The sequence below is a fragment of the Suncus etruscus genome, chromosome 7 (assembly GCF_024139225.1).
Source record: "Suncus etruscus isolate mSunEtr1 chromosome 7, mSunEtr1.pri.cur, whole genome shotgun sequence".
Lineage (NCBI taxonomy): Eukaryota > Metazoa > Chordata > Mammalia > Eulipotyphla > Soricidae > Suncus > Suncus etruscus.
In genome coordinates, this window is record NC_064854.1 from 89,607,925 (window position 1) to 89,630,155 (window position 22,231).

The 22,231-nt window shown below is 35.3% G+C and overlaps 1 protein-coding gene across 1 annotated transcript in view; it reads left to right on the plus strand.

Moving 5' to 3' along the window:
- The window catches only part of SHISA6 (shisa family member 6), a 462,012-nt gene that overhangs the window by 44,804 nt on the left and 394,977 nt on the right, over positions 1-22,231 (plus strand). The window contains 1 exon segment of the mRNA XM_049776872.1: positions 18,533-18,693. Coding sequence (XP_049632829.1) covers positions 18,533-18,693 — 161 coding nt within the window.

A 22,231-nucleotide genomic window follows, 5' to 3' on the forward strand; every position in this document is an offset into this window, starting at 1 on the left:
GAAAATTTCATGACTTCATCTCTCCTGACGGCTGCATAATATTCCATTGTGTAGATTATTCTGCATCTATCTATCTCTCTTCTTCTGACTTATTTCACTCAGCATAATAAATTCCATGTACACCCATGTATAGGAAAATTTCATGTATTCATCTCTCCTGATAGCTGCATAATATTCCATTGTGTTGAAGGGCATCTTGGTTGTTTCCAGAGACTGGCTATTGTAAACAGCACTGCAATGAATATAAGTGTAAAGAAGGGATTTTTATATTGTATTTTTGTGTTCCTAGGGTATATCCGTAGGAGTGGTATAAATGGATTGTATGGGAGCTCAATTTCCAGGTTTTGGAGGAATCTCCATATTGCTTTCCATAAAGGTTGGGCTAGACGGCATTCACACCAGCAGTGAAAGAGAGTTCCTTTCTCTCCAAATCCCCACCAGCACCGCTTGATCTCCTTCTTTGTGATGTGTGCCAATCTCTGTGGCATGAGATGGTACTTCATAGTTGTTTTGATTTGCATCTCTCTGATGATTAGTGATGTGGAACATTTTTTCATGTGCCTGTTGGCCATTTGTATTTCTTCTTTGGCAAAGTGTTCATTTCTTCTCCCCGTTTTTTGATGGGATTAGTTGTATTTTTCTTGTAAAGTTCCTTCAGTACCTTGTATATTTTGGATATTAGCCGCTTTTCTATGGGTATTGAGTGAATAGTTTCTCCCACTCAGTGGGTGGCTCTTGTATCCTGGACACTATTTCTTTTGAGGTACAGAAGCTTCTCAGCTTAATATATTACCATCCCATATTTATCTCTGCTTCCACATGTTTGGAGAGTCTCTTTCCTTCTTAAAGATGGCTTTAGTCTCAATGTCATAGAGAGTTTTACCTACATGTTGTTCTATATACCTTATGATTTCAGGTCTGATATCAAGGTCTTCAATCCATTTGGATTTGATCTTTGTGCATGGTGTTAACTGGGTCAAAGTTCGCTTTTTTTTTGCAAGTGGCTAACCAGTTGTGCCAACACTACTTGTTAAAGAGGCTTTTCTTGCTCCATTTAGGATTTCTTGCTCCTTTATCATTCTCTGAGTACTGAAGCCTATTGCATTGATCTGATGGTCTGTCTTTATATCAATACCATGCTCTTTTGAATAACTATTGCTTTGTAGTACAGTTTGAAATTGGGGAAAATAATGCTTCCCATATTTCTTTTCCCAAGGAAAAGCTTTAGCTATTCGAGGGCGTTTATTGTTATAAATGAACCTCAGAAGTGCTTGATCCTCTTCTTTGAAAAATGTCATGGGTATCTTTAGAATGATCGCATTAAATCCGTACAATGCTTTAGGAAGTATTGCCACTTTAATGATGTTAAACCTGCCAATCCATGAGCAGGGTATATATTTCCATTTCCGCGTGTCCTCTCTTATTTCTTGGAGCAGGGTTTTATAGTTTTTTTTTTTGTATAGGTCCTTCACATCTTTAGTCAAGTTGACTCCAAGATATTTAAATTTAAGTTTGTGTGGCACTAGTGTGAATGGGGTTGTTTTCTTAATATCCATTTATTCCCTATTATTTTGGTGTATAAAAAGTCCACTGATTTTTGTGTATTAATTTTGTAGCCTGCACCTTGCTATCTGAATGTATTGTTTTTAGAAGCTTTTTGGTAGTCTTTAGGGTTTTCTGAGTAGAGTATCATGTCATCTGCAAACAGTGAGAGCTTGACTTCTTTCTTTTCTATCTTGATTCCCTTGATATCTTTTTGTTCCCTAATCGGGCAAGCACTCCCAGTGCTTAGAAGGAAGGCTTTTAGTTTTTCTCTTGAGGATAATATTTGCCATTGGCTTGTGGTAGATGGCCTTAATTATGTTAAGAAATGTCCTTTCATTCCCATCTTACTGAGAGTTTTCATCAAGAATTGATGTTGGACCTCATGAAATACTTTCTCTGCATCTATTTACATAATAATGTGATTTTTATTTTTCTTATTGTTGATGTTGTATATTATGTTGATAGATTTATGGATGTTATACCATCCTTGCATTCCTGGGGTGCAACCTACTTGATCGTAGTGGATGATCTTCTTAATGGGGTATTTAATCCTATTTGCCAGGATTTTGTTGATGATTTTGCATCTGTGTTCATCAAGGATATTGGTCTGTAATTTTCTCTTTTGGTAGCAACTCTGTCTGGTTTAGGTGTCATAGTAATATTGGCTTCATAAAAGCTATTTGGAAGTGTTCCCGTTTTTTCGATTTCATGAAAGAGTCTTGCCAAAATTGGTAGTAGTTCCTCTTGAAAGGTTTGAAAGAATTCATTAGAGAATCCATCTGGGCCTGAGTTTTTGTTTTTGGGCAGACATCTGATGACCGTTTTTATTTCCTCAATAGTGACGGGGTATTTAGATATGCTACATCCTCTTTATTCAACCATGGAAGGTTATAAGAGTCCAAGAATGTATCCATTTCTTTCAGGTTGTCATTTTTAGTGCCATAGAATTTCTCAAAGTGGTTTTTGATTACCCTTTGATTCTCTGCGATATTTGTAGTGATCTCCCCTTTTTCTAATATGAGTTATCAAGTCTTTCTTTTCTTTTCTTTTCTTTTCTTTTCTTTCTTTCTTTCTTTCTTTCTTTCTTTCTTTCTTTCTTTCTTTCTTTCTTTCTTTCTTTCTTTCTTTCTTTCTTTCTTTCTTTCTAGTTTTGCTAATGATTTATCAATTTTGTTTATTTTTTCAAAGAAACAACTTCTGCTTTCGTTGATCTTTTGGATTGTTTATGGGGTTTCCACTTCATTAATTTCTGCTCTCAGCTTTGTTTTTTTCTTCTGCTTCCCTATTTTAGGTTCCTTTTGTTGAACATTTTCTAATGTGTCATTAAGCTATTTAGGAATGCCCCTCTTCCTTCCTTGTGTGTGCTTGCAAAGCTTTAAATTTTCCTCTCAGTACTGCTTTTGTTGTGTCTCATAGATTCTGATAGTTTGTGTCTTTATTCTCATTTGTTTCCAGGAAAGTTTTGATTTTCTCTTTGATTTTATCTCGGACCCACTGGTTGTTCAGTATTAGGCTGTTTAACTTTTATGTGTTAAAGTTTTTCTTCTGTGTCCCTTTGAAAATCACATATAATTTCAGAGCCTGTGATCAGTAAATGTATCCTGCAACATTTCTATCCTCTTGATATTATGGAGGTATGTTTTTTATGCCAGCATATAGTAGTCTATATGTAGTTTATCCTGGAGAATGACTTTGGAAAATAATTTTTATCCAGGTTTCTGGAGGTGAAGTGTCATATATATATATATATATATATATATATATATATATATATATATATATATATATATATATATATACCTAAAAAGGGAAATGAAAGAGGCCTAGTATATATATATATTCTAGGTCTAGTATATTCTTCTTGGGTTTCAGTCTGGTTGACTTATCAAGTGTTAACAAAGCCGTGATGAGGTCTCCCACAATTATTATGTTGTTATTGATATTCTTTTTCAGATTTTTTATCAATTGTATTAAATATTCTGCTGGCCACTCATTTGGTGCATATGTGTTTAGGAGAGTGATTTCTTCCTGCTGTACATATCCCTTGATTTGTATGAAGTGTCCATCTTTGTCCCTTACAACAATTCTGAGTCTAAAGTTTGTGTCTTCTGATATTAATATGACCACCCAAGCTTTTTTAATGGTGTTATTTACTTGGATAATTTTCCTCCAGCCTTTGATTTTCAGTCTATGTTTGTTCTGACTATTCAGGTGTGTTTCATGTAGGCAGCATAAGGTTGGATTAGTTTTTTGAACCATTTAGCCACTCTGTGTCTCTTAACTGGTGCATTTTGTCGATTGACATTGAAAGAATTGTCATGGGATTTAGTGCCATCATTGTGTAGAATTTTGGTGTGTTTGTTGGTCAGTCGTGTCTTAAAGTAGATCTTTCAATTTTTCTTTTAAGACTGGTTTTGAATCTGTAAAGTTTATGAGCTGTCATTTATCTGTGAAGCCATATATACTTTCTTCAAATCTGATACTGAGTTTTGCTGTGTGCAAAAAAAAAATTCTAGGTGAAGAATTTATTTCATTAATTTTTGTCACTATGTCCTACTACTGCCTTCTGGCCTTGAGTGTTTCTTGTGACAGGTCTGCTGTAAATCTCAAGGATGCTCCCTTGAATGAATTTTCCCTTTTTGAACTTGCTGCTTTCAGTATTCTGTCTCTATCTGTGAGATTCATCATTGTGATTAGGATGTGTCTTGGGGGATGTTTTTCTTGGTAACTCTTTTAGTTGGTACTCTATGGGCATGCAGGGTTTAGTCACATGTATTCTTTAGCTCTGGCAAGTTCTCTTTAATGATGTTCTTGACCATTGATTATTCCTGGAGATTTTCTTCCTGGGTCTCTGGGACTCCAATGATTCCTAGTTTTTTCTGTTGAACTTATCAAAGACCTCTATTTTCATCTGTTCACATTCTTTGAGTAATGTTTCCATTGTCTGATCATTTGCTTTAAGGTGTTTTCCAATCTCTTCTACTGTATGGAGTTGTTATGTATTGCATCTTCTGGCTCACTAATTCTATGCTCAGCTGCTGTTACTGTTGGGGAGAGGTTTTCCATTGAGTTTTTCAATTAGTGTACTGAATTTTTCAGACCTGTGATTTGACCTGTTATTTCAGTTTGAAGTTTTCCGATTTCTGTTTTCATATTTACTAGGTTCATACTATTGTTCTGTTCAAGTTGATCTATGCTTTCTTTGAGTTCTATGAACAGCCTTCATATTTCTTCTCTAATTTTCATATCTGAGAGACTAACTAGGTAGTTGGCCATTTTTGGGTCATCAGAGTTGTCATTTTCATTCTCTACGCCTGATGCTGGCCTGCGTTGTTTTCCCATTGTCTCACTTGTATTGTGTGTTTTTCTATGTGTTTTGTTGACTACATTATGTGTGCTGCTGCTTAGCAAAATAGAGTGGCCCGCTCCTCTGGCTCTACCCTTTGTGGGCGGGTCGACTCACCTCCAAAGAAGGGGAGTCCTCCAGGGATGAATCCACACCAGATCAATTATTAGGCCTGAGCAGGCAGAACTGGCAGAGGAGACAGTGGAGAAAGCTCAGAGACCCAGCACTGTTCAGCTGGCTGCACCCTTTGTGGGCGGGTCTACTCACCTTCAAGGAAGGGGAGCTCTTCAGGGATGAAGCCACACTGGATCAAGTCTTAGGCCGAGCAGGCAGAGAAGACAGTCCAGAGAGGTCTGTTAAGCTTCAGAGACCCAGCATAGTTCCACTGGCTCCACCCTTTTGTGGGCGGGTTGGCTCACCTCCAAGGAAGGGGAGCCCTCTGAGGATGAAACCACACCAGATCAAGTCTCAGGCCCAAGCAGGCAAGGCAGGCAGAGAAGACAGTGGAGAGTGTGCTGAACTTCAGAGACCCAGAACAGTTCAGCTGGCTTCCAATCTTGAGGTCTTAATCCACTACACTTTACTTTTGTGAAATGTGACTATCTAGTGTTCTAGCCTTTTCAAATTAATGTTTTTGTGTTTGAGGGATAGATGTCATCTCTCCTGTTATCTGTCCTGTAACCTATTATCTTACTGCGTTCATTTATTATTTCTGAGTTTTTATATATTTTTGTGAAGTTCTATATACTTTTAGGAAAACTATAGAACTAGTTGTCACACTTTTGTTTTGTTTTTCTTTTTGTGCTATACTAGTTTATGATAAGTTCTTACTCCTGATTCTATACTTAAAAAATCACTTGGTTGATTCTGAGAGGACCATCTGTAGTGCTTCTGGTGAAAACCTGTGCCTGCAACATACATGGCAGGTGTCTTACCAGATCTTCCTATCTATCTAACCCTGCTCCCAGATTTTTTTTAATAAAGTCTTCCAGAATAAGTCATTTCTAAGTATGTATATTTTATATGTTCACCTTTGTTTTGTGATTTTCCATATATAACTTAGTTTCTCTAAGATTGTTTATTCATAAAAGATTTGTATTCTTTTAGAAAAGACAATATCCTCCTTCTAATTAGACTTTTGGAAAAATTTTCAAAAGCAAAAAACAATAATTGAATTGCTTTAGACTAAAACAAACCAGAATGAGTTATTTATGTTATGGTTCATAATTGGAATTTAATACCCATTTAATAATGTATATTTCTTCTTACCCACTTTCCTCATAAAAGAAAAAATGGCATTATTAGAAATCCAAACTAAACACTGAGTTTTGCTTTTGGCACGGTGAAAAGTTATTGCTGCTAATAAACTTATTTTTTCTTTCATGATAGCTAAATGACTTAGAAGGAATACTAATACTAATACTAATACTAATAGAAATCTGTATATTCACAAGAAGGAAGAATGCTGATTTTTCCTCTATTGTAGAAATGAATTGTTTTACATAATTTTTATTGAGACCAATGTGAATTACAAGTCTTTCACAGTTATATTTATTGTACATAGTGACAGTGAATTAGGAATTCCCACTACCAGTGTTGACCTCACTCTGCCACTGTTCCCAGCATGCATCTATACCTTCACCCTTAGCCCCCTGGACTGCTAGTATAACAGGTCCCTTTTATGTGTAGTTTGTTATAGTTTGGGTCTCTTGATTCTATTGTCGTTGATGTTCGGTTGGGTATTTATGTCTGATCATTTATTTCCATGCAGCGTTCAGGAGACCACTTTGTTTTGTTTTGTTTCATTTGTTTGCTTTTCGTGAGACTACTTTGTATCAGTGATTTTTGTGGGGTTTATATAGAAAACTTATTAATTTTGATAAAAATTTAACAGTAAACTAAGGGCCCTTACTCTCCCCACAATTTGAGAGAGCCTAAAGTTAATTGTCTGTTCACTGAGAAAAGATGGGGACCCAAAATTCCAAGATTATATTATATTTTGCAACTATTTTTTCAAATTTGTAAGTTTATAAATATATATCATTAGCTTTTTAGATCAGATCTATGACTCATCATTCAGTCCTCTTGCAGATAAGGAGAATAGTGAGGCACAGTACAATTTTTAAGAATATAATTTAAGAAAATTGGTGTTTCTGGGGCTGAAGAAATAGTATGCAGCAGTAGGGCACTTTTCTTGCATGCGCCCTTTCTGGCTTTGATTATCAGAATCCCATGTATTCACCTGGACAATTATAGGAGTAATTCCTGAATGTTAGAAGTACTAATCTATGAGCATTGCAGGGTATGGCCTAAAAACCAGGGAGAGAAATATAAAATGCATGTCTGTTGGGCCAGGAGAGATTGCACAGCGGTGTTTGCCTTGCAAGCAGCCGATCCAGGACCTAAGGTGGTTGGTTCGAATCCCGGTGTCCCATATGTTCCCCCGTGCCTGCCAGGAGCTATTTTGAGCAGACAGCCAGGAGTAACCCCTGAGCACCGCCGGCTGTGGCCCAAAAATCAAAAAAAAAAAATGCACGTCTGTTAAAACGATGTAAAAAAATCTCAAATAAAGATAAACAAAGATCAAAACCGAGAATTATTGATGCTGGTAATTCACATAGGTAAAAAATTTGGCAATTAGTTGAGTAGTAGGTGCTCAATATTTGGCTATATATTTTTCTTTGAAAATGAAACATTATAAATTTCTTAATTTATATTTCAATTGAATCATTTCTGGAGTTGCCATTTTAACTTAGATCTTAACTATCTGAACTTAGACTGCCTTTTTTTTTAACCTAATGGGACTCTTTCTTTCCTCCTGTATAATATTTTAATATAAAACTATATATTTTACTAAACCATTACATCTTAGATTTAGATATCATTATGTGGACCTAATAGGATTAAAATATGTAAATAATAAGGAGGGAGTTGAAATGATGGGAGAATAATGATAGTTGTGTTAAATGATTGTGTGGGTAGATAAATTATTAGTAGTATAAATGTGTGTGTTTTGTTTAATCTACCTGTATTTAAGATAATGCTGTCTCTGGGGCTGGAGCAATAGTACAGGTATACAGGACACTTTTCTTGAATGCTCCAGTCCTGGGTTTGATTCCCAGAATCAAATAAAGATTTATAATTTGATAGTTTTGACATGATATCTGGCTGTGCAAGGCCTTTCATTTCTCATAAAAATGCAACTGCTGGGGCTGATGAAATAGTGTTAGGGTCTGGAGTTGAAGGACCAGACCACACAGATGAAATAAAGTAAAGCAAAGATTCCATCACCAACAGCTCTAAACTGACCAGTCAGGGTCACCTGCCCAATAGGCAACCCTGTCCAGTGTCACAACCATTTTGTAGGGTTTTTGCACACAAAAGTTCACATGTGAGAAATGAAAATTTAGCCTTAAATGGGAAGATCAGTTGCTTTTGGCCTTGGTCAAATACCTTGTGCAGGTATGGTCAGATGCTCAGTGGGTTTTTGTGGTTTAGAACTGGATCTTATTATATGCCACAGAAAAGTGAAACTTAATCTTAAGAACAAGAAACTATGCTTTTTCTGGTTCAGAGCCCAGGGCAACTGAGGGTACTTCACAATATTACAGCAGGTAGGGTTCTTATCTTGAGCAAAATTGTTGCAGATTCAATCCCCAGCTATCCATATTGTTCTTGAACCCAACAGGGATTATCTCTGAGCTCAGAACTAGGAATAGGATCTGAGCACACAGCCAAATCTGTCCAAAAAAACAAGAAAAATGTAGTTGCTGATAAGGTCACTTTGATAACTTTATAATATACTTCCATGACCTTAGTAAATATTTTGCACATAGAAGTTGCCAAATAAATGATAGTAGGCAAGACAATGAAGCAAAGTTATAAATAAGACTTTTGGCTATACCCTGCTATTAGGGGAAATAATTTGACATTTTAAAGAAAATTTTATGTCTTGATTGCAGGTTTTAGCACATTGATATGTTCGTTGTGCTTAGTTCTTATCAAGAGCTAGCAAATGTGGCCAGAGCCATAGTACGTAGAGTGGGGCATTTGCCATGCACAGAGCTAAACTGGAGTTGATCTCTACCATCCCATATGGAAATTGAGCCTACCAGCATTGATAGTTTTTAGCAGAATAATTTATTTACTATTGCTCTATGCCTAAATATTAATTTGTATTTGCTAAATTAGCAGACCCAGGTGGGCAGGAAACATTTACACTGATGAGTTGCAGGAAAAGGCAATGTTATATAAAAAGTAATCCCAGTGAACAGAACACTGGGTTGCAAGTTAAAAGTCCTGCAGTCAGGTTGCTGTTTAATTATATATCATGTCTAAGCCTCAGCTTCTTCTTAAAAAATTGAAGTCATAATATCTCAAAGGTATTGTAGTATAGTACTATCACATCTAATAAGGCAGTTGGCAACAACTAATATCTATTATATGTTATGCAAATGTATTATAGAATCACAATTTAGTTACTCTTATTAGTATACAATCAGTCATGAATAATACTAGTTTCCTACCTGGAGAGCTTGTTTTTTTTCCTTGATCAGATTTGCTATCTGATTTTTTTTACTATCCTCTGCTTGCCCTATATACACAAAGGCCAATAAGTACTTTACAGAAGGAGATGGCAAACTGAAGCAGTTTGCATATAATTTAGAAACAAACGTTTTTTTACAAAATGGGCATATCTTGATATTGCAGGAAAAGTTGCTGCAGGGAAATGATAGCTCCTGCCTACTATTTTACAGAATCTGCTTCTATGTTCCTCAGTGGCCATTTTTTTCCCTCTATGTTATAAAGTAGCTCAAGCCTTAACCTATTTCCTCCGGCTTACTTTAATTAATTAGGTGAGACTAGGATTGTATATTTCATCATTAGAATATTTGACAAATACCCTGGAGAGAAGGCAATGGCATAATGTTAGAATTTATGGTAGAAAAGAACAGAGCAAGGAGGGAGGTCTCTGAAGTGAGCAATTGAGAAGGTAAATTATGTTGGGGGAGGGCAGCTATCAGAAGAATTTCTCCTAAGGATATACTATCTGGGAATTAAGACTACCTTTCTGGTATTAGAGAACACTGCAAAAAGATGGATCTTAAGAATTTGTTTTTAGAAGTCAAGGAATATCCATAAAATGGTTTTTCAGGAAATGTCCCTGGCATCATACTCCTCTAGGAATACATGTGGCAGAGACCCTATACATCAAGCCATTAATCTGGTTGGCAGCCCTCTCTTCAGGATCACCTCACAGATCCCTCCCCTATGGCTAAGAGAATTTGGTATATTCAGAGGATTCAGTTAGATTTGCCATCCATTTTCTTCTTAATAACTGGGATGGAACACAGATTTTAAAATCATTCTTGATGTGAAAGCTATACTCAAGCATCTTTAACATACACTTAGCCTAATAGTCTTCAGCAGATCACTAGTAGGGACTTGTAGTTTTCCCTATCACGTTTTCACCTTTCACCTCTGTGTTGCAGAATATTAGACTTCTCAGGGGATAGAAAACAAAAGCTTCCCCAGCTGTTTTTTTTTTTTAAGTTTATTTTTTGCTCAATTCTTCTTTGTCAGTGAGCTCAAGGATTAATGTTCTCTGCAGTTGCATTTGTGCTGTTGATGTGGACAAGAGTGATGCCTGTTGAAAACTACATAGAATACTAAAGTAACAATATTTGTTTATTTGTTTATGTAATGACTTAAGTTATGTGTAAAGACAGACTAAATCTTGCCCTACTTTAGAATGTGTGTGTGTGTGTGTGTGTGTGTGTGTGTGTCCTTATGTATCCATCATCTAATTTTTATTTATGGGTCATTCACTTGACATCTGTAAAACTAGATTTCATTGAGCATTAATCAAAAACACACCTGGTATAGTGCTGAGTCAGGACTTTTCCATCTTGCCAATACTGATATTTTGGCTCAGATATTTCCATATTGTGGTGATGTCCTGTGATTGATAGAATGATTATAAACCATATAGCCATATAAATCATCCAGCGACTTCTTTTTATCAGATAATAGTAGTACTTTCCTTTCCTGTTGTAGCCACCAAAAATATTTCCAATATCTTACCAAATGTCTGTTTGAAGACAAAAATCATCATGATTGAAAACCACTCTTTTTGCCTAGGGAAGTTAGTGTATTTATTTGTCTTTGTCTTTGGAATGGAATATTTTAAGAGCTTTGGAAGATAACATAAAGAAAAGGATATTTTTGGAGGTAGTTGCAAGATGTAGTTTACTGACTCTAAAAATTTATCTTTATTATTTTTACTATTCCAGAGAGATAGTAGAGGATTAAAGCACTTACCTTTATGTGGCCAACACTTGTTCTTTTTCTTGTACTATCCTTGGTCTACAGAGGGCTTCTAGCTGTCACACCTAAGCACAGAGCTAGGAATAACCTATTAATATTACTGAATGTTGTATAACCACAAATCCTCCAAAATAAATTAAAAAATTAAATTCAAAACTTTGTGATTTTTATAGTTATAGAGATAACATCTATTGCCATTATCTAATATCAAGGGATTTTAATTTCCTTAAAATGAAACCCCATATTTATTAATTATCATGCTCCATTTGATGACTCCTATTTTTTTATATTTAAGTCTACTTATTTTTCTAAAGTTCTGCATATGTGGACATTTTATATAAATAGAATTATTATAAATATCACTATATAAGTATAATAATTTTGACTGGTTTCCTTTACTTAGTATGATAGTTTAAACAATTGTTCATTTTATTTATATACTGTAATGATTTTTAATGAGTGGGGGTATATAGGACTGTGATCAGGCTTATTTATCCTCAGTGTTTAGGGCCTAGTCCTGGAAACATCCATGGTATTATTTGGGATGTGGGGATTTTAACTGAGTTGGCTGCATATGATGCAAATGCTTTGTTCTATACTATTTCTCTGGCTTCATGCTGCATTGCTTTCTAAGATTGGACAGCATTAAAAACCTGTTATGAGAATGTGCCATATTTTACTTATCAATTCATCATTTGAGGAATACTTGTACTATTTCCAATTGGAACAGTATTCTCTTTTTTAAAAGTTGTGTTATACTATTTTGCCTTTATATTAGACAAACATTGGTGCCTATCTCCTCCTACCAGAAGAAAGATTTTTGCTTTTATAACAAGTGGTGTAATGAAAATAGCATTCTGTATTTGTTTTTTTGTAGTAGCAGAACAGTGAGAGATGTGTGCATATTATCACTTGTCTTGCATATGGTCATTTTGCTGACTATTGTCAATCGTTGATACTATATATGGTCCTCTTAGCAATTCCTCTGCACAGAAGTTCGTGGCTGAAACAACAAACAAAAGACTTTGTCTAAAACAAGTAAAAAACATTTACTTTATTTTTTCTATGAGTTTATAGATTCAGCTATAATATTTATGTCTATGATCCATTTTGAATTTTGTGTATGGTGTGAGGTAATGGTCCAACATTTTTGGTGTTATATCAAAATATAACACTAAGAAACTTTTTTTTCCCTATAGTGTGATCTTCAAAGTTTTCCATCCTGTTGAAAATTTAATCGATCATCTCTTTATTACTTTACTTCTGGAATCTCATTTCTATTTTATTGGCATATTATTTCTTTAAAAGATTTCTTAAAAGATAAATTGTTCATTAAATGAGGGGAGGGAAAAGAAGAGACATTTAGAAGATAAAACAGGTTTCTCCAGAGTGGAACAAAGCATAGTACACATCACAGAGGGAGATGTGGAGGTCACTTTCCCCAAATGGGAGAATATGTCCTAAAATAAAGAAAAAAAAAACACACACACAGATATGGACAAATGTGCTCTACTCTAAGAAAGTACATATCAGAGAAATGAGAGGAAATACCTCTTTTAGAACCATAACCCATTATTTTCTTAACATAAAAATCTGTTAGGAAATTTGAGAGATAATGAAACAGTACAATGTTTGCCATTCACACTGCTGACTTGGGTTCAATCCCTAGTACTGTATATATTTTTCTGAGCACAACTGGTGTAACACAAAATCAAACTGAAAACATATTAATAAAGTGCTTTGATAGTCATAGGGTAAAGAATGGAAGGAAAAGGAAAAATGGATTGATGCAAATTTTCTTTTTTACTAAATACATGTTTAATTTTTTAACAAAAACATATTTACACTATGAAATATGAGAATTTGATAGTGACAAAAATCATCTTTTGGCAATATGGGGCCACACTTGATTTTGTTCAGGGCTTATGCTTGACTTTTCTCTGAGGAGAGAGCAGAACTATATAAGATAGGGAACCATATGGGTGCTGGGAGAGAGAGGACCCAAGGCTGGCTTTGTGCAAGGCAAATACCTTATTTCCCTGTAGTGTTCTTTTTATGTCAATACAAATATCATTAAAATATATACTGAAAGTGCATACAAACAAATACACCTCTATTATTTTAATGCTTTACAGAGGTCTTTAAAGATAGCAAGTATCAGAATATTTTTTATAAATGTAATTTGCTTAAGATTATATCACAATATAGTTGTGAATAAAGATAGGGTTTGCTAGCTCAAAAAAAGTTATTAACAAGTTATAAAAGATAGGGTTTGCTAACTCAAAAAAAAGTTATTAACAAGACACACTAAAAAACATTCAGCTTAGACTGTCATCATCTCAGAAAACATAATTTTCTTCACCCATCTCCTTTGGAACGGCAGCCCATACTTCTTCATCCCTCAGCTAGTTATTCTGGTCATTGCTAGCTCTGCTCATTACACATAATAGTCTTCTATGTTTTCTGAGTATCTGGTATGTATTTTAGTTTTCAGAATTTTTCAGTTATTTTTATGTAATCAGAGCTTCAATTTCTTTTTCTTTTTTCTTTTTGTTTTGTTTTTGTTTTTCTTTGAAACACATCAGTGGTTCTTGGGCTTACTCCTGGTTCTATGTCCAGGGAACATTCCTGATGTTACTCTGGAGGACCATATATGGTGCCCAGTATCATAGCCAGTTCAGCCACATACAGTACAAGGTAGGCACTCTGCCCACTGTTGTATCTCTCAGTCCTGTCTTTGGATATTTTTTTAATTTAATTTTTATTTTGATCATAGTGGCTTACATATTGTTGACAATAATATTTTAGGTACATATTTACATAAAATCAGGGGGGGGTTTCCATCACCAATTTGTCCTCCCTACATCTCCGTTTTTGTCCTACCTCCCATATGCTCTTCCCTCACCCCTAGGGCTGCCAGAATATGTTGTTCCCTCTGTATCTAGCCTAATACTTAGTAGTCTTGCACCTGTTTGGTCCTGGTGCCTCCCTTATTTCCCCCTCTAACTGGGGGGCAGGACTAGCTAGTTCAAGTTACGTGGTTTTGTTTGAAGAAGGGAATAGTAGTAAACTGGGGTAAAGATCCAATACGCAGAAAATAAGCGGAATTCTTCTAGAGGGTCTCATCCTCAGTTAGAGAGACGAAGGAGAAAAAGGTGAAACACTCCACCAGTACAAAAAGAAGTGTCAAATATTCAGTGAGGACTCCAACAATAACGCTGAGCACCACAAAAAAAAAAAAAAAAAAACCCGCCACGGTCTTGAGATAAGAAACATGGCAGAGCATATAAAGAAAGAAAAGAAAAGAAAAGTGTAAATGGGGGCAACAGCTTCAATAACCACACCAAAACAAAGAAATCAACCAAAAATAAATAGGTAAATATAATAATTATAATATATGAAGATAAAAATAATATATATAAAAAGATAAACAATATTTTGTGTTTTGTTTCTTTCCCTCCTGCCCTGGCACTGTAAATATTGGGGTCATTCCAAAAGGAATTCACTTGGCCTAAGAGATATGGGGTTTCTCCGCCCTTGGAGTATATTGTCACGGGATCAACTATAGACTCTGTTCAGGATCCTTTACTCTCCCTGTGGTGCTTTTGTGTTGTTTGGAAGACTTCTGTTCCGTCCTAGGTGATACAATCAGACCTCTGTATCTATCGATCTCATTATCTGCACAGCTCCAGGGATGGGACTTATGATGAAGTCAGTCTTTGTGGTTCTAGAAGGTTCGCTCCCTCGGTGTCATTTTAATCCATCTTCTGTGGTTGGTGGTCTTGGTCTTGGCACTAAACCTGGGATGGCACCTAGGATAAAACCTTTCCTTGTGTTTCCAGAAGCCCCATTCCATTACAGCTGTCTCTGCCAGACCTTTGGAACTGGGGATCATGGTTGTTGTGATATAAATTTTTTTAAAGAAAGGAGACCATAGAAGCTATAGATCTTTAAAGTTGTTTTGATGATGTAAGGGTAAAAATTCAATTTTATGGCAGAGCATATATGCATAAGAATCATAACTTATCAGGGCCAGTGCTCATATTAGAACTCACATCTTAGGGGTCAGAATAGTGTGCTTGTCTCACAAAAGGCTGACCCACGTTTAATCCCTTATATCCGATTTGGGCCCCTGAGCAACATCAGAAGTAATTCCAGGTATGACCAGGAGTAACCCTGAGCATTGCCTAGTGTGGTCCAAAAAGAAAAAAGAATAGACAATATTTCAATCTTCTAAGATAGTGATTATTGTTAATACTTATCCTTCTACTACTACTACAACTAATATTATTTTTAAGCCCTTAATATCAAGTCCTTTGAACCAGAGCCCAAGTCAGCCCAAAGACCTTTACCAAACTGGTGACTGAGATTTCTTTACTTCTAGGTCAACAGAAGTAAATCTGCATGGCAGCATGTTTCTAATCTCTTTCACAGCTTGAGAGAAGTCAGTGACAGAAAAGTATTTGAAAAATCTGAAAAATCTATGTCACTAAATGATGATTGGCAGCCTGATGATGTTTTCAAATTATTTGAATTGTAGAGGTGGCATAATGGGAAGTACTATTTATCTTTGTAACATGTTTTGAACAGTCATGGATGTCCCTTTGCAAGTGGGGAGAATATTGAGAGTTGAAATTCAATACATATATAAAAAGCAAAAGTCCTTGGTAGTCATCACTCACTGGAACAGAATCAGAGATATGGTGCCTTGTTCACTCTTCAGAGCCACTTCAAAGTGATGGAAGTCCTTGCCTGACTTGTGCAAAATAAAGTGCATTTAGATCCAGGGGCTTGGCTCTCAAATATAATATATCAGGATAGGTCACCTTTTAGTAGCTTAGTCACACTCATCTTTGTCTCTCCAGAGCAATTTTGTGTTTCTTTACTTTTCATTAATAGTGATTAAATATATCTTACATGAATGAAAGTATACTTGTCAGAATGCAAGAATGAGAATAATTTTTCCAAGTTAGTCTCTAAATGACAGACATTGTTCCGATTAGTTTTGAAGTGACTTACACATAATGAGTTCGTGCAATGTTATTGAGAATATGGGTATTTCTTTCTTTGGTTATATGTCTTCTACAGAGAGAGTTATTCCAGCACAGCAGTGCCACTGATATCTTCTTCCTGTGCTTGTAATTGTTTCTTTCACTTTGCTTCAGACGAGTTCTCCTTCTGCTGTATCCATTCTTGTCTCTCTCTCTTTTTTAAATAATTTGTCTTATATTTTATTTTATTTAAATATCATGACTACAAAGTTGTTCATGATTGAATTTCAGTCTTACATAATATACAACCCTTCATCAAAGTTTTTTTTACCATAAATCTACCCAGTTTCCCTCCTCCTCCAACTTCCCTCTTGCCTGCCTTTGGGACAGGCAATTTAGTCTCCTCTCTCTCATTTTTTTTTTCATTTTAAACACTGTGGCTTGCATTACTTTTAAAGAAGAGGTACTGTGCATATTTTTATCTCAATCTAACACCCAGTTGGATTGTTCAGAGTGATCAGTTCCAATTACCTTGTCTTTTTATTTTAAACCTGAGTGCCTTGTATTTTCAGTTAAATCATACCTTTTGTTGAGACTGGAAGTTAACTGAATATTTATTTGTGTCTCTGGTATAGATTATGGTATAGATTACATGCTGAAAATATTGCTATATTTTTTTTCTCCTGATATTAATAGCCTTCTTCTGGATTTGAGACTTCTGTTTAAAGTTTTTCACTGCAGTTTCTTTCAACTGGCTAACTGCTATAGATACCTACCAGTAGTAGGATGGATATTTGAGAAGCCAATGTTTTGAAAGGGCTTGAGTGGGTTTATGTCAGGGCTGTCTTGGACCCTACACTTAAGGGAATTCTCAGGGTCTCTCAGGAAAGTGGGTGACAGAGTCCTGGAGATAAATGACAGAGTCAAACTCAGTAGTGTGAGAGAAACAGCATTCTGCTCTATTGAAAATTACAAGAGTTATATAAGCAAGATGTTTTTGCAAGTAATAATTTTTGTGGTATGTAAAAGAAAAAGCTCACATTTGTTTCTTTGCAGAATCAAACATACCTTTCTTGTTAACAAAAGCTTTATCAGTGCATACTGTTTGATTTTCAAAAAAAATTCAGATGCCTCTAAGGTGGGTCACACACCATCTAAAGGTCCTCTTCAATCAAGAGACAGAAATAAGTATCTACTTGAGCTCAGAAACAGGACAAATTTTAACATCTTAAAGATTCAATTCTAATGTAAATTGAAATATTAGGAAGATGTCAGGCTTTCCTATGAAGGTTTCTTTCATCTAAGGAAACAGGCTTTTTGTTATTAGGGCTTTTACTGATAACCAACTTCCTAAGAAAGAGCAGATTTTAGTAAAAAGAGCAAATTCTGACTTAATAACACAAACTCAATTAAAAAGGGGGGTGCAAATCTTTACCTGGGAAAAGCTTTCCTAACAACTCATTGTTACATCTAGGCCAAACCTTGGATGTTCTTTCAGAGATAAAAGATGAGCAAGTCACCAAAATTACCTTATGCATCAGACATGCACCCAAAACAAACATTCCTTTTATCTGAAAGGGCAGGGCAGCAAGGCAAATTCCTGTTAGTTATTTTACCTCTATATGTTTCTTCCTGATGATAATTTTTCCAGGTAAAGAGGTAAATGCTGAAATATATATAGTACAGCAGAAGGGAGATTCATATTTAGGCCAATTAAAATTTTGCAACTCTTAATAAGCTAAGCCTGAGAAAATATCATAATCACTTATTAGGGGAGCATTGTCTCTTTAAGATCTGTTTTCTGCTAGCCATGCTTGGTAGGGGTGGGTTTTCCACAGCAGGTCCATTGGTGTTAGCTTGTGACAGGATGATGTCAAAGGAATTAAATAAAAACACCATAATAATGGCCTATCAGTGCCTGTACAGCCTGTATAGCTCTATGTGCAATTTTCCTGAGACAAAAACTAGATGAACTAGTTAGATTTGTAATTTTTATTTATTTATTTATTTATTTATTATGTTTTATATTTTGGTTTTGTGCCACACACGGCAGCACTTAGGGGTTACTCCTGGCTCTGCACTCAGAAATCACTCCTGGCAGACTTGGGGGACTATATGGAATGCCAGGTTTTGAACCACCCTCTGTCCTGGGTCTGCTGCATGCAAGGCAAATGCCTACTGCTGTGCTATCTCTCTGGTCCCTTGCTATGTTTCTATCTCTTCATCAAATTCTCTATGTTAAAGTACCTGTGAACATATGCCAATTTTATTTTTGAGGTGTATGCCTCCACTATGTATCTCATTTTGTTTTCTCTTCATCTAGGGCTCTGGCTGATATCTTAAGACAACAGGGTCCAATTCCGATAGCACACTGTGAAAGAGAAAATATATCAGCCATTAATACGTCTCCCAAAGAAAACACACCAGTTAGATCATCCTCCAAAAATCAGTACACCCCTATGCGTACAGCCAAGCAGACTCCAGGTAAGTACTTTACGTAATTATCTTTATTCTATTGAAGGAAGGAGGGGTTTCATGATGTTTCTGATTTTTGATATAACGGAGCTGGTGACGGAACCCTGTGTTGACTCTGATCGCAAGTACATGTGTAGGTTTTGATTTGGGAGAAACAGCTACCGATGAGTGCATAGTTGAATGTAAGCAGATTTTAATGAATGAATAGCATAATTCTTTTACCTGTAAAGGAGCTGTGGTAACTAATGGAAGAGTACAAACAGCTACTTGCCCATGTGTTTGGATAGTTTTGGCTACTTATGCTTCTTAGGCCACTTAGGATATGTGATAAAAAATTTCCTCAACCAAATATGAATGATGCTCATAAATTGGAATCTGAAAAAGCATTTCTCAGTGATTACAGTGATTTATAGTGTAGTCATTTTCTTTGATGTAGATTCTTAATGTATGATGTAATAATATACTTTATTCTCTTTATTTTGTCATTATAACATATAAATGAAACTGAATGATTATAAATGAAACTGAATGAAACTGATTTTATGTTGTTTGAATTGATATTTGAAGCTCAGGAAAATTTACTGTCTTGAAAAATCACCCAAATATGAATATAACTATAATATAAAATTATTTATTGCAAAAATATAAGTTCATATCTAATAGGATACTGTTCTTATGCTGAGAGTTTTGTGTAAATTTTCTTATTTTTCATAACAATAATTAAAATACTTATGCTATTTGTATTTTGCATAAGGAATAGAAATGTTAGTAATTTTCCCAAGGACATGCTCAGTATGAAAGAGAGCTCACGTTCAAACCATGGCAGGTAGGTGAGAGTAGGAGAGGTAAGAAGACTGTAAGAGCAACACTGTTATGATATTAATTAACAGTCACTTTGTCAGTATAACTGAAAAGGCACTTCTAATTGTGAGCACTATCATACACCCTAGTCTCAAGCTTTTAATCTGAAGCTTAAATCTAAAAATCTTGTTCATTACCAAATACTTTTTGTTTGTTTTTAGACTCAGGGATTATGTCTGGCTCTATGCTCAGAAATTTCTCTTGACAGTAATTGGAAAACCATATTAGATTCTGGGGATTGAACCCAGGTCAGCCACATGCAAGGGAAACACCATATCTGCCTTACTGTTTCTCCATCCCTAATAATTTTTGAAAGACAGGTCTGAAATAAACATGCAATAAGGGTCTAAAACTGTTAGGAGACCTTTGTGTCTTCCCAATGCAAAATTATATAGTAAATATGCTCCTAAAATCAATTTTTATCCAGTTGGTAACAGAGCCAAACTCTTCAAATTTTTTAAAAGCTATGGGCATTTTATTTAAAAAATATATAACTATGTTTATTCAATGTTTTGCATATAACTTAATAGAATATTTAATAGAACTAAGGGGTTATTCCTAAGTTAGATATAAAATCCCTTGATTAAAATTAAAGAGTATAGATATGCTCTTACAAAAATCTAAAATGCATTTTCAGAATTAATGCTAGAGATTTTTAAATTATGAGCAATACATAGAAAAAAATTTTGGTTAATTTTTCTTTAGAAGTATTTATGAATTACATATCAGACACTTTAGTGGTGGAAAAGTTGCATTGGTAAGGGGTGTGTGCATTTTATGCTTGAAACCCAATTTATGGACATGTTTGTAACAATGGTGCTTAAATAAAAAATTGTAAAAATAAGTTTTAAAAAAAGAATTGCATATCAAAGTCTTAAATTGTGGCTACCTGGAACACACAAATTAACAGGAGCTCTTCAGGATATAGTAGGCAGCAGTTTTTTTAAATCTTCCTAAGTTGATACCTAACCATGAACTAGGTGACAAGATGACAAGATGACAAGGTGAGGAAGCTCTGGTATAGATGGATACCTTCGTTTAATGAGTGGAGACATTGAAAGAATATGCTAACAGTTTTCAAACTTGGCTGTGCATTGGAATCCCATGAGGAGTTTTAGAAATTAAGGGTAGCTGGACCCAGATTTTTTTGAGGATAGGTGAGTATTGAAAACTCCTCAGGTAACTCTAGTATTGGACAATAAGTTTGAAAACCATTGTGCTATTAAAATTGCATAAAAGTGCCATTCATTATAATCTTTCTCACGTATCACCTTGGTTTTATTACTACTAGGATTTTGTTTGTTTTCACGATGATATATATCTTGAAGGCAGACTGTATTAATGATTCTTGAACTTCACATCACTCTGGCATCCAGAGCACTCTAGGAAGCTTAAGTCCATTCCTCTGTGCTTAAATTTTCCCTGTCTAATTCAGAAGGCAGTTAGTTCCCAGATATTAAGTCCAGACAGTCATTATGGGAATTTTTAATTTGCATTTGAGCTGGAGATTTTATTAAACCATTCTATGTTTATTATTTTTGGAGGGGAAAATGCTAAAGTTAGTAGTCACAGGAGGAAAGCTTATATAAACAGAATATATTCTGTGCTTTAAGAAATCCAAAATCTACTTCTATGAAAGTTCTTCACATACAGTTTCAGGTAGAAATTGTTTCTGTGTCCAAGAATGAATTATTTGATGATACTGAAATCTAAAATAAATGTAAAAAATACCCCTGCTTCATTTACAACATATGGACACACTGTTTTTTAAATAGCTAATAACTTTTACTACAAAATCCTGAAATTTATTTAAATTAAATAGTTTATGTTTAATAGAAATTGGATATTATTTTGCACAATTGTCAAATGAATAAAATTCAATGGAAGTTCTAATTGTAGAAATCCAGTGGAGTCTTTTTGGTAGACCTTTAAAATATCACCAGAAATTCTAGTAGGCTCAATGGCATATAACTTTTATTCCCCAGAAGCTGTTCTTGGACATTAGTATCAGCATCAGCAACGGAGTTGGTGAGAAAGGAAAATAATATCTGGTTTCATTCTCCTACCAAATGAAAGCCCCATGTTTTAGTGAAATCCTATAGCAAATAAAGTTTGATAAAATATGTAAAACATGGCTTCAAAATATATCCCTCTGTTTGTTTTCTCTTAATTACACTGTAAAAGATGCAAAAGATAACAGGCTGGTGAATGTTAGATGCTTGGCAATCTACCCTCACTCAGGTTGGGCTTCGGGTGGAGAGGAAAGTGAAGATTGGAGGTATCCCAGAGAAAGCCTTCTGGAACCACTGCAGTGAGACTTACTTTATCTATCAGAGAGGAATGAGTATTTAAAGTGTTATACAATAGAATATACCTGCTCATGGAGCCGGAGAGATAGCACAGCGGTAGAGGCATTTGCCTTGCATGCAGAAGGACGGTGGTCTGAATCCCGGCATCCAAAAATGGTCCCTTGAGCCTGCTGGGGGCAAATTTCTAAGTGTAAAGCCACAGCACTGCTGAGTGTGACCCCCCCAAAACAAAAACAAAACAAAAAGCCAACCAAACAAAATAGTATATACTCCTCAGGAAACTCTAAGCAAGAGAAAGGCATGGCCCTTACTGGCCAATGCGTTGCGTGTAGAATGTTAAATCTGAAGACATGACCAAATATAACCTATATGACTAG